This window comes from Loxodonta africana, chromosome 4 (assembly GCF_030014295.1).
Source record: "Loxodonta africana isolate mLoxAfr1 chromosome 4, mLoxAfr1.hap2, whole genome shotgun sequence".
NCBI classification, from domain to species: domain Eukaryota; kingdom Metazoa; phylum Chordata; class Mammalia; order Proboscidea; family Elephantidae; genus Loxodonta; species Loxodonta africana.
This window is the reverse complement of record NC_087345.1, coordinates 125,899,457-125,912,469: the sequence shown is the minus strand read 5'-3', so window position 1 is coordinate 125,912,469 and position 13,013 is coordinate 125,899,457. Positions and strand designations below refer to the sequence as shown.

Sequence of the window (13,013 nt, the reverse complement as noted above, 5' to 3'; positions counted from 1 at the left end):
GCTCCCCCAAAGCAATGTTGTCTGCCTTGTCTAGTGCTAGATACTAGTGTGGTTCCTGGTACCTTGTTATGTGCTCAGGGCATATTTGTTGCTACGGAACAATCTGTGCACATTATCTGTTACAAACACTCTTATGCGTACAGAGGTTTTGCTTTTTTTCAACACGCTTTCACATAGCAGGCACTCAACACTCACTGGTCTGAAATACCTCACTGGGTTCTCAAGGGGAACATGCTTGAATGCTAATACAGAAATGTAAGATAGAAAACCCTAAGAAAACCCGAACCAAACCCGTTGCCATCAAATCGATTCTGACTCAGGGACCCTATAGGACAGAGTAGAACTGCCTATAGGGTTTTCAAGGAGCAGCTGGGGGAGTCAAACTGCTAACTTTTCTGTTAGCAGCCGAACTCTTAACCACTGCATCACCAGGTCTCCTAGGAGAAGCCTAGTGGACTATAAAAAGACTGGCTTAGGAGTCAGAGGACTTGGTCCACCACTAACCCTGTGTGACTTTGGGCAAGCCATTCCATTCTTCTAGGCTCTGTTTTCTCATCTGCAAGGTAAGAGGGCTGAATTAGACCCTAAGGTCCCTTCTGACAGCATGCCTCTGACTCTGGTCCACTTATATATAACAAATGGATATGAAGGAAGGAGCCCTGGTGGCTCAGCTGCTAACAAAATGTCAGCGACTGATCTCACCACTTGCTCCGTGGGAGAAAGATGTGGCAGTCTGCTTCCGTAAACATTACAGGCTTGGAAAACCTATGGGGTACTTCTACTCTGTCCTATAGGGCTGCTATGAGCCAGAATTGACTCCACGGCAATGGGTTTGGTTTTGGTGGGTTTGGACACAAATGACAGACGACTCCATTGAGAAGGATGTGGGGCTGCATGAGGAATGATAGCAAGGTCATTGGTGCAGAGGTAAAGGCTCATTAGGAACAAGACAGACAGGCTGGGCTTTTTATGTTCACCACGTAAAATCCTTTATGAGTATCAGCTGGGGTGGCTCTTTCTTTGCTGTTACTGGTTCATCAAAGCCGGTTATTGACCTCACCACATCTGCTGCCATACTAGTATGTCATGGTAACACCATGGTAGAAAACCTGCCAGCCTGCAAGTCCATGAAAATGTCTATGTTATTTAAATTGCCCAATTGTGGGGATTTATCACAAGTTCTAAGTCAATTGTTATTTGCTGTCAGTCGATTCCGAGTCATGGTGACCAAATGCCTTATAGAACAGAACGGCTCCATAGGATTTTCTTGGCTGTAATCTTAACGGAAGCAGATCGACAGGCTTTTTTTTTTCCCCCCCATGGTACCTCAGGGAGGGTTTGAACTTCCAACCTTTAGGTTAACAGTTGAGTGCAAACTGTTTGCGCCACCCAGGGACCTTCAATCATACTTAGGGGCCCTTTATAGAAAATGTGTAGAGGAGTAATCCAGTAGTAAGTTGCCACTAATCTTTTTCACATTAGCATGACCCTAATTTCTTCAGACCAGGGTCTTCGGGGCCTGTTAGTAAGAGGCACCAATTCTTCCCTGCATTGCTAAGGAAAGGAATTTCTCAGTTACATGAATGAAGAAAAAGACACACAGTCCAGGTAGGGTGGCCAACAAGACTGTAATTACACTTGAAAGAGCAGTTTTGTGATGAAGAGTCCAGACAGATGGAGAAGCTAGTTAACAGGAAAAAAGACAAGTCGATGCTCTGTTGGTAACAGGACTTTGTGGGCTCCGCGGGGGCTCGTCAGGGCTCTGTTAACCAGGATCATCTCCTGGGTTTTCGCTACTCATATTTCTTGTGGACTTTATAATCCTGCATCTTGCTGGGGGCTTAGTTTAGCCCGTGGGATTAAATACTCTTGTGTGGGATCAACAGGCTGGAAAGGAAGAAACGCCTCATCAACTTTCTGAGCCAACATAAGAGGTGATACTCCCCAGAACTATCTCTGAAATATTATCATTTCACCATCATCTAATCCTTTGTTAATAAACAAAAAGAAGAAAACATTGAGTCTACCCACATCAGAACTTCTTTACCTACCATCTCTCCTCTTAGTTGTTAACAGGAATCTTTTTGCAAGGTTCTGGAATAGCTAGCAGGTCCCTGGAAATTGAAACAAATCCAAGAACTTCTTGGAGGGGCCAGGAAAGATTTTTTCATTGTGTAAATGCCCTCTCGTGGGTTAATTATAACAAATGATATAGCTATACATGTGTTTGTGTGTCATTCCAGGAAAAGGCTAAATTCCAGATAATGTACCAGAGGGATTTGCCTAGTTAGGATTGCCTAATAAAGTTCTTAGAACAAATGGTCTGAGCGTGACTCTCACTCTTGGATTGTAGTTACTTTTGGTCCCCATAATACAAGAGCTGCACAAATATGAGTTGCCTCCGGTTCAGTTCAGCAGCACTCCCTCTGTTTTTGCCTGAAAGGATTGTAACTGGTACACCCATCTGGGCATCCAGATGATGATGACAGACCTAACCCAGTTCTTGGGTCAGCCTGGGCTGCTGGAGCGAGACAGTGACTCAGAGAGGCAGCCAGGGGGGCTCAGGGGATACATTTAGACCACTGATTCTAAAAACAGATCCCGTGCTCACACATATTAACAATTCCCTGTTGTTCCCAAGGCAAAAAAGCCTGAGCCTGCTGCTCCTCTTCACACTCAGACAAATCTGTCAAGCTGCCTTTTCTTTCCTTGGACATTCTACCTGCTTTAAAATATGTTGTTGATGGCGATGGTGGAGAGGACTGAAAAGGGCTTGGCAGAGGCAAAAGGCGTGACTTGTCCTTGTTACACTGTTCTGGTATGGCTCAAATCTGGATGGCTCAAGCGCCACACACCTTTAGAGATGTTCTTGCCCTGCCTCTCCTCTCTCAGGTTGGTAAACACCATTGGAAATGAACCCTGAAGGCTCTTCTGAGTAAGGAGTGCTTGCTCTGGTGAAAGTAGACGAGCACATTTACCTGCAGCTGAATGGGGGTACCACAGGAAGATAATGCTACATCCTCCTCAGCGCCATCACTGTCTCGGGCTGAAAGCCAAAGGAGGGCTGAGTTAATGTCAGAGGTTCATGTAGAAACAGCACATGAGGACAAGGGAAGACTCAATGGCTTGCCAAGAGGCTCCTGACCCTCTAAAGCAAGAAAATGCTATATAAAAAAAACTCAGTTTAAGCTGTTTTTTTTTAAAAAAAAATCCGTGATGAAAAAAATGTTTTTAAAGTTGATTAGGAAGGTTGTAGATGGATAGTTATTCTGCGTTCAGGAGAAGAACATCTGTGTTTAATGATTGAAGAGGCTGAAGAGTCATCACTTTCTAGAGAAAGAACACTAGTGCTGGGTCAGTCCTTGTTCTCTCAGAATAACCTGTGTGACCTTGGACATCTCACGCTCTTCAATGGTAAAATAAATAAAACTAGATTATCTCTAAGGTCTCTTTAGGCTCAATACTATACAAGCTTTGATTCAAATTTTAAACTGGACATAATAAAAAAAATTCCTAGAGATAATTCTATACTGTCACAGAATAATCACATGTACACACAGTTATTTGTTTAATGTCTGTCTCCTCAACCAGGCTGTAAGCTCCATGAAGACAGGAACTGTATCTGCTTTTTGGCTGCTTCCTCTCTAAGGTCAGGCACTTGGTCAGTATGTATTCGTTATTTGACGAGGCTCTAACTTAGAGGCTCTAACATTGAGCTCATGAACCTGGAGCAGGACTGCGTGGCTCTTTCACTTGTTAGCTTTGCTATCGGGGGCCAAGTTCCTTAACCTTTCATTGCCTTTGTTTCCTGATGGGAATAAGAGAAGGATGATGGTCACCGTAATAGTAAATCTATTTTGTAGGGTTATTTGAGGATTAAACCAATTAATATATGTAAAGCCCTTAGAATAATGCATGCTATATAGAAAACCTGGAGCCCTGGTGGTGCAGTGGTTAAGAGCTTGGCTGCTAACCAAAAGGTTGGCAGTTTGCATCCGTCAACCGCTCCTTGGAAACTCAGTTCTGCTCTGTTTTATAGGGTCACAATGAGTCAGAACCAACTCAACCACACAAAACAACAACATATAGAAAACCTCATATGTGCTGTCTCCTGTATATTATTGTTATTGGTGTTGGTGTAGTTACTACTGATGTTCCGTCATACTGCTCCTACTGGGACTTTTTAGAGGGTTTGATTCTGTGACATATGACGTGCCCGTCTTTGCTATGTGGCAGAACGAACTAATCCTTGGTTAAACTTTGTTCTTTGTGGCATGAAAGCCTCCTTCACGCTCAGTCCCTTGGCAACAAACTTTCATCCAACATCTTGTCTCATCAGGTCAGGTCATAAATGAAAGCAGCCCAATTCGTACAGCTCTAGTTACTGGTCATGGCTTTATCAAAAGGCTGAGTCTTTCTCTGTGTTAAACCTGCAACCACCTCATGATGTGAAATCTTGATAGGATAAGTAAGATCTAGCATTTATATGTAGAGGAGGCAGGGACATTGTAATCATTTTTTAAAGACAAAGAGTTTGAGGCTCCCAGAAGTTGAGGACCTTGGTATGGTCTCAAAGTTGGTAAGAGGCAGAGCGAGTCTCAAAGCCAGGATGTGCGGGGCCAGATTCTGCTCTTTCTGATGCCCCATGCTGCCTGCTTATGCTGATGCTTCCTCAGGCTTTATTAATGTTACTGTCCTTGCTTTCTCTTTCCTCAGACCAAGCAAACAAATCCTGCCCATGGCTCACTGTCTCTTTCCCTGCTTTATCTCAGTTCTCTCTTTCTGACCTGTGGGCTCTTCAGGGTGGCAAAAAAACAAAAAAGCTTCCCACAGACGAACAAACAAAAATTATACTGCTCGGGACCATTCAAATTGGGTTTCCCCTGGTAAGGTAGGTGCTTGAAGAAAAAAAGAAGTTGTGAATTGTCAAAAAGGGCTATGTTCAGCAAAATTTGGTGTTTGCTAAAGAAAACAATCTGAATGACTTAGGTTTGCAGGAATTCTTTTCTCTTGCTTCACCTCATTGATCCATTTTATGTTATGTGGACTCATTGCTTATACTTGTCCTAGTACCTTAAAAAAGAAACATACGAGTTTGTCCAAACTCAAACAGTAGATACAAAAGTGCAGTCGGTAATGTGATACTTTCAAAGGTAGATGGATCTTGCTTTTAGCAAACTTGATATAACAAAATTGTAATCAATCTGAAACAGATAAAACAGGCAATCATTAAAAGATTTCCTTTCATAAAAAAGATTCCTGAATGATTTTCTTCTATATTTAAGATCTCTGCAAATTATATCACATTTTAGAGGCTTAGTTAAGACAGCAACTGATTTTAAAAGTTCAATTACTATTTACAGCTTTCCAGGAACACACTCATAACACAGGGCAAGGAATATTTAGGCCCATTTGTTTGAGGTCCTGTAGCAACATGCTTGATTGCATTTTAACTCTCCATCCAGATGTTTTTGTATCTTGGAATTAAGTCCTTAAGCCACTTCAGAGAGATAAAGCCTAATCTTTTTAAAAACTTCCAGGGAAATGGAGTCCTTAATCCTCTTTGCTGAGCTGTTTCAGTACTCATCAACTCTTATTTTCATCTTTAATCTAAATCTCTCATGCTTCAGTTTGAATGCATTTCCATTTTTAGTTGGAGTTGGAAGACACAGGACAACAGCCTCTTAGGGAGAGGTCTTCATATTTGTGGAATTCCCTGCTAATCACCCCTCGTCCTACTCTTCCCTCAACTGAATAATTCTGGGTCCCATAGCCCAGTGGTAATCGAATAATTATATGACTGGAGTCACATTGTGCTTGTTTCTTGAGCAAATAAAACAAGGACAGTGGTAAGCTGCTTTTCCACCTCAGTTCATGATCTAGGATAACACTTAGGGTTTTTCAAGTTATTGCTTATTCTTTCCTGACTCTTACTATTCTGTATCTATTTGTTTTTCCTAGCCAGGCATACTCCTGCACGTTTTATTGAGTTTTATTCATTCCTCTAATTTTTGATTTACTTTTCCCAGGTTACCTAAATTCTGATTCTATTTTCTGAGCTTAAGTTTCTGGTTATTCTGTTTAATCTCAGAGCAATCTCTGTGTTCTTTACTATACTATTGGTAAATATATATATATATATATTTTACCAAATGATATGTTACATTGGCATTGACTACCATTTGCAGAATAATTTTCTAATCATGTTTGGGTAATAAGTATAGTCCTGACTAAACCAGGTACCTTGTACCTCCTCAAGCCCTTGCTCTTCAACTCAGACACTCCTTAGAATGCTTTAAAAACTTACCTAATATTTTGGGGGCATGGAGTATTGGTTACTACAAGTCCCAGTGTGTACTGGGTTATTGTGAACCTCCAAGAATTTCTGTCTCTCTCTGGCTTTTGTTTCTTGGAAACATACTTAAAACAAAACAAACACAAGCAGTTTTATCCAATCTTCTGCTGAGCACTATGAAATGTAGTTTCAAGAAAGGTTGACTCTGCAATTCTACCACACACCTCAGTGATCTGATTGGGCATCACCAACAAGCAGTTAAAAACTTTTATAGGAAGCATGTATGGTGTCAATTTCCGACTTGGTCAACTGAGCTGAAAAGAATTAATGGATGCATCTATCTGAACAGGATTTAATTTGAGTATGTAATTACCCATAGATTACAGCTCAAAAAAGTGTATGTACTTAAAAGGAAATCTTCCATTAATTTTCTAGTCTAGTGAACATTATATGTGCCATACAATATATGAAATAACATCATTTTTGTGCATTAGAAATAAATTGTGAGAAATCAGATGCCTATTAAGACACAAAATTAATGTAAAACTATGATATGGGGTTATGAATAATAGGCCAGATGTTTCATAAAGGAACTCATGAGTTTTGACATATTTCCAGAGAACTAAAATTAGCTAATATTTCCTCCAGGTTTGTTGGGGTTCAAGCATCCTTGTTGTCGTGGACAATATATCTTATTCCTTAACAAAGTATAGTCAGCTACCCTGGTCTTATATAAGGATAAAAAATTATTACGAAAATGTCACATAAGCAAGTTGCTTTATTCTAACTAAAGACTATATATCTGAGCCTTTACCCAGGATTCAGATTTAATGGCTCTTCCTGTGGCTTTTTGTAAACCTTGAACAGTCTTGAGCAATGAAGGGTTTGAAAAGTAAAAATCCAGAAGCTGTTGGGCATTGTGACTTTAATGAAGTGATAAGCCCTACAAACCAGTTTAGTGTTATATTTGGGTAAATTAGCTTGGGGACTTAAATTTTAAAAGTGTCAATCACTGATGCCAGGATTGACTTCTGTATTTGATGGCTAAAGCAGCTGGACTTATTATATGTCATGCAATTACATAGTCCCAGCCTAGTTTGTGGCTGGTTAACTCATTTTATAGTGGGTGCCTTTACCCAGCCTGAGTACTCAGAGCCACACCCTCATCATTTGAAGCCTTTGATTTCATGCCTCTTTTGGTCTCTCCCCATAAATCTCCATATTTTGGAAGAACTGATTTTTCATAAAAGTTTATTCTTGTTTCTGGGTGTCTTCATCTCCATGCCTCAGCTATTAAGTCACCTACCTACAATCTGACCCACTCCCTTTTTGTTACTTTTTGGCCTATTCTGGCACCCCACTTCTCTCCTGTTTCTTCCACTGGGGAGCCTCCCTGTTCCCTGAAACCCTCGGAAAGTACCTCTTGAGAGCTCTTGGTTCTCCACTCTGAAGCTGTGTTGGTAGCCTGGCACTGGGCCGGTGTTGCCCTGTAAAGGGCAATCCTGCTTACGTGACCTGTACAGAATGCAGAGCTCAGGTATGATGTACAGAAGCAGGAAAACCCACGCGTTGGTGACCAGAGCAATGCAGATGACGGGGTCGTCCCACTGGGGCTGCCGCTGGAGCTGTGGGTTGCCTCTCATAAGCATGGAGATCCATATGACCCAGATAATGATAGAGATGAACACAGTAACAAAGATGAGCCTTCCATGCTGCTTCCAGTTCTCACATGGGCCACAGAAGGTGGCTTTGGAGACGAAGAATGTGAGGGCCATCAGGAAGAGGACATAGACCAGGAGTACGACAAAGTCCACGTTGAGATCACAGGGTGTCATGTGCACAAACATCATACCTCTGGTCATCATGAGAGTCACATACTCAATGGCAATTATTATCTGCAACAGGCTGCAACCAATAGCAATGCACAGAATTGTTGTCCAAGTGAAGGAGACTCTACCCCGGACCAGCTTCACCAGGTTGGAGGCATGAGCCAAGAGACATGAGAAACAGAAAGCAAAGAGTACCCCAAAAAGAAAGTAACGTACAGGGGCAGTTTGCTGATTGAGCTGGATGATGAAGGCAAAAGCAAGGCCAAAGAGCCCTAGCACACCCAGGAGAAAGAGGAGCTGGGTGGGAAGGACATTCCACTGGCTGCAGTCTTGAACCTTTCGCATGAAGAAGAGAAATGCCAAGAGCAGTATAATTGTAACCACTATGCCAATTGCTGCCACAGACTCCAGAACAATGCCCCATGCCCCCTCAGTGTCACAGAGGAAATAATAATCCCCATTGGACTCAATGCAGTCATCATACATGGTGACTTATAGGTGGCCCTCACGAGAACGGTCTTCTGATCCTCTGTAGAAAAAAGGTAAGACAAACTTAGCACTTTATATTCACCCACATGAGCACCTTTGCATAGTCCTGGGCCAAACAGGACACTATAAATGTGTCTCATTCTAAAATGAAGACCCCTGGGCATACTAAATAAAATGGCTTGCCTCAAATTGTCACTAGATGCTGGAGAGAGCCGAGTTACATTTTGTTTGACTCTTGGTACTTATCTAAATGTTATGCTTCCCTAGGGGAAAAAAAAATCAAAAGCATATTTATAAACGGTCCAAAGGGACAGGAAATACTGCCACATATATTACCTCAAAATTTATAGCCCTTGTGTATGGGATGTCAGTAAAAGAAATGAGGAAAACAACGCCAAACCTTCAAAACTAGCTGAGCTCCATCCTTCTGCTGGGAAAAGCAGAACAGACTCCACTTAAAAAAAAAAAAAAAATTTTTTTTTTTTTTTTTAAGTTGGGGGCCCTAAATTATTCATCCATCTCTATGTCACAATCTCCACCAAGGCTCTTTAAAGGCTAATGTAGAATCTTTTTCATAAAATGAGTGTGACAAGGTTTTGCATGATGGATGGAAATTCAGTTATATCAGGCTCCAGAATAAGAGTTGCCAACATTAATGGATCATTGAGTCATTTTAGGCACTGATCCACTGCTTGAAAAAGTCAGTAATTCCCAGTAATTTTGGTGACTGTTTCCTCGTTTCATTCAATTCAAGTCAACCCAATGCAAGAGGTTATTATTAAACACCTACCATTTATTTATCAAACAATTATACAAAATAGTGCCAGCTTTCAAATAACTTTTTGGACAGTTTAACACCAAAGTCTGCATCCCGCATATTCACTTGGAAAAATTACTTCACTAGCTTTACGCCCCTTCAGTTATTCCCAAGCCTGATGGCTGGAGTGATCCAGGTTTATAGCTGTGGGCACGGCCCCTTACCTCCGACTTACCTTCTCTGTGTCCCCTCTGGCAGCTGAGGCTGTAGTGGAGGCAAGGTTGTAACTGCCAATGAGTAAGAAGGAGACAACCTCAGCTTCTTTAATCTCTTCCAAAATGGGCGGAAGAACTGTATGCCCTCATTCGCGTTCCTGCAGCATCTATAAAAAGAGCCGAAGGACAGAAAGACACACCTACTCCAGTTTCACAGCAAATTTTCTACAGATATTTCTTTGCTGAGAACATTTTTCATTCTACTGCTGACCAGAGGCACCTTAGCCTGAGGGTGGGTCTGAAGGGGTACGAATTTAGGAATTCTGTTTCCTCCCTGTATCCTCCGCGTGTTCAGGAGCCTGTGAGAGGCCCTCAGCTGGCCTCACACTTCATTCTTCTTGTGACACACTCTCTAGAAAAGCCATCTCCAGAGACTTTCACACATCTTGATTTTAATTGTAAGATCCAAAAGAGCCTCCAGTTCAACAAAGGAATAAGAGTTTCACCTGCCCATAAGAATGGTTATTTGCATTAAAAGGCAGCGTTTGGCAGAATTGTAAATTTCCAAAAGAGGAAGTCCACTCTACTACTCCCTTTTGGAAATTCTTCTCCCGGTCCTGGCTGTCCATCCAGTGTGGGCCGCTAACTGGACCAATCATTTCTGGCATTGCCCAAGGCTTTGGCTATCATTTCCCTCTATCCTTGCCCTCCTCACCTCCATCAGAATGCTCTTGCCTGGGTCTCATTTTATCAGGACATTCCTAGGTCTCAGGACTAAAGAACTCAGAACTCAAGGTGATATTGGTATCACATATTAATTTTCTCCTGTGATGATATATAATAAAGTCCACAGGTCAGTGTCTGGCCTGTGCCATCTGTTCCCCAAAATTCACTCCTTGGTTCTTTTCCTGGATATTTACATTTTGACAGAGAACTTCTGAAGACCCCAAATCACTGCACATTAAACATGTTAGTCTGGTTTCAAGATGCTCCATGATCTGGCCTTACCTTTCCCATCCAACTTTTATTTCTTTCAGATCTTCAGGCCCTGTGGGTTAGCCAAGCGAATTTTCCCATTGCCCCACAAAGAAACAAGCTCATACCTGCTTGCCCTCTGCTGAAGTGTCTCTTGCTTTACTCCCATCCAAATACATTCCCAACCTCTAAGATATAGTTCATCGTATCTCCTCTATGAAGCTTTCCCTAATCACTCTCTACCTCGCTGATCACCTCCCACCGTGAACTCAAGAACACTTACTGTCTGTCCTAATCAAATTTGTAAAAATTATATTTTCTGCCTTGTATCATTTGCTGCTGTTTTATTTGTACAGGAACCTTATTCCCCAATTAGATTTATAGCTGCCTGGGGGTAAGGTTCTACATTTTATGCTCTCATAGCACCTTGTCCAGTTGGGGCACTTCCTAGGTGATGGATAGATTGATGAATTGAATGATTCTAATGATAGAATTCCAGGCTTTCTTGGAAGGTACTTTTTAGTAGTGTGGTCTTTCACAGATGCTTCTCATGGAAACCACCTGCAAATAAGTCGGGAACTTAATAGACCCTTGATAAATTCATTCTGAAATGGGGTTCTATTTTAGAGACTCCTCAACTTTAAAAGGAGTCTCTAAAGATAGAACACCGCTTCGTTTTTGTTTTTTTTGTTAACTTTACAAAGCCATTTTGTCCTTTAAGAGAAGAAAATTCGAGGGACAAGAATTGTCCCCTTTACTAGCTTTGGGCATAATTGTGGTTTGTCTGAAGCTGTAAAGGCTAGAGAAAAGTTTAAGTTAAGGATAAAGGGATTTTCACGATGATGAAATGTGACCTCCAGGAGAATTCACTCAAAAAGCCCAGTGAGTGGTTAAGTTACTGCCAGTCCAACAATAGGAGGATTTTCCATTTAATTCTTCCACGAGAACTGCTTTGGTGACCCCAACCCCAAGAGGGATGAAAAGGACCCCCTTCAGGCTGTTTAGTCATGGTCATTCCTCATTGTTGTGTTGTTTTGTTTCTGGCATGCTAGTCTTCTAGGGAGATTCCTCCTGACTCTCCTGATGGCTTGAGGCTGGTGAATTAATGGGTTAATTACCCTTTGAGCACCTTAGATAAAAGGACCTGTCCCAGGTATTAATTACTGTGATTTTAGAATCTGGGGTTATAGAATGAATCCGTCTGTTGCTCAGCCTTAAGGAAATGCGGGCCCCTTTTCCAAATCCAAATTACTCACAGCCCATTTCTTTTGCCTTTTATGTAGCAACAGCATCAGACCAAACAGCTCAGTATGGCTTTGATGAATCAAAATATATTGATTACAATGAGCCCATTAAAAATGGAGATAAAAGAGTCAAGAGGCCAAAGGTCTTTTGCCAAATACCTTTTTGCAATGTTTTCTTCTTCTCATAGGACACAGCTGGAGGGGATGTTAGAGGTTAAAGGGTTAGGGAGCTTAACCCTTTCATTAATAATTAATAATAAGGAAGCCAGTATTATAATATGGGGAATTTAATAACCAGGAATCTGAGGCCCAGAGAAACGAAGGGATGTACCCAAGGTTATAGAGCGTTGGAGGAGACAGCTATGGCTGCTCGACTCTTGGCCAGTATTCTCGCTGCTATCCCAGGCTGTCTTTCCTGATGCTTCCCAGCTTAAAGGACAAACTCTTAGGGAAACACAAGGTATATAGAGGGTTGGGCCCCCTTGGACCAGAGACAATTGCTTCTTGGTTAGTATAAATATTCTAAAAAAACAAAGTTGTCCTTGAGTCAATTCTGACTCATGACAATGCCATGTATGTTGGAGCAGAATTGTGCTCAGTAGGGGTTTCTTCTTTTTTTATGGTTAGAGCTTTTATTTATTTATTTTCAAGGCTGAATATCTTTTATTGTATCAACTTTTTGGGATAACTTTATTGATTTCCTTTAGCTTTTTTTTTTAAGTTTAATTTATTTTGTTGTTGTTTAGAGTATACACAGCAAAACGTACACCAGTTCAACAGTTTCTACATGTACCATTTAGTGATATTGATTACATTCTTTGAGTTGTATAACCATTCTTACCCTCCTTTTCTGAGTTGTTCCTTAACATAAATTCACTGCCCCCTAAAGTTCCTATCTAATCTTTGGAGTTGCCGTTGTCAATTTGATTCCATATACATAGTTCTTAGAAGAGCATAATGCTCAAGGTAGATATTTTTTTACAAGTTAAGCTAAAATATTGATTTTAAGAAGACTTCAGGGAATATTTTTTCTTCATTTTTTTTAAAACAATTTTTATTGTGCTTTAAGTGAAAGTTTACAAATCAAGTCAGTCTGTCACATATAAGCATATATACACATTACTCCATACTGCCACTTACTCTCCCCCATATTCAGCCCGCTCCCTCCTTCTAGTCTCTCCTTTCATGACGGTTTTGCCAGTTTCTAAA

General features: G+C 41.2%; 1 protein-coding gene across 1 annotated transcript; it reads right to left on the bottom strand.

Moving 5' to 3' along the window:
* Positions 1-1,595: 1,595 nt before the first annotated feature.
* GPRC5D (G protein-coupled receptor class C group 5 member D) lies at positions 1,596-8,683 on the bottom strand. Its single transcript, XM_023539893.2, has 3 exons — positions 7,716-8,683; positions 2,979-3,046; positions 1,596-1,887 (listed from the first exon to the last, which is right to left on the bottom strand). Exons 1-3 carry the CDS (start codon positions 8,608-8,610, stop codon positions 1,816-1,818), a joined length of 1,035 nt encoding a protein of 344 aa, XP_023395661.2. The 5' UTR covers positions 8,611-8,683; the 3' UTR covers positions 1,596-1,815.
* Between the last annotated feature and the right edge of the window lie 4,330 nt (positions 8,684-13,013).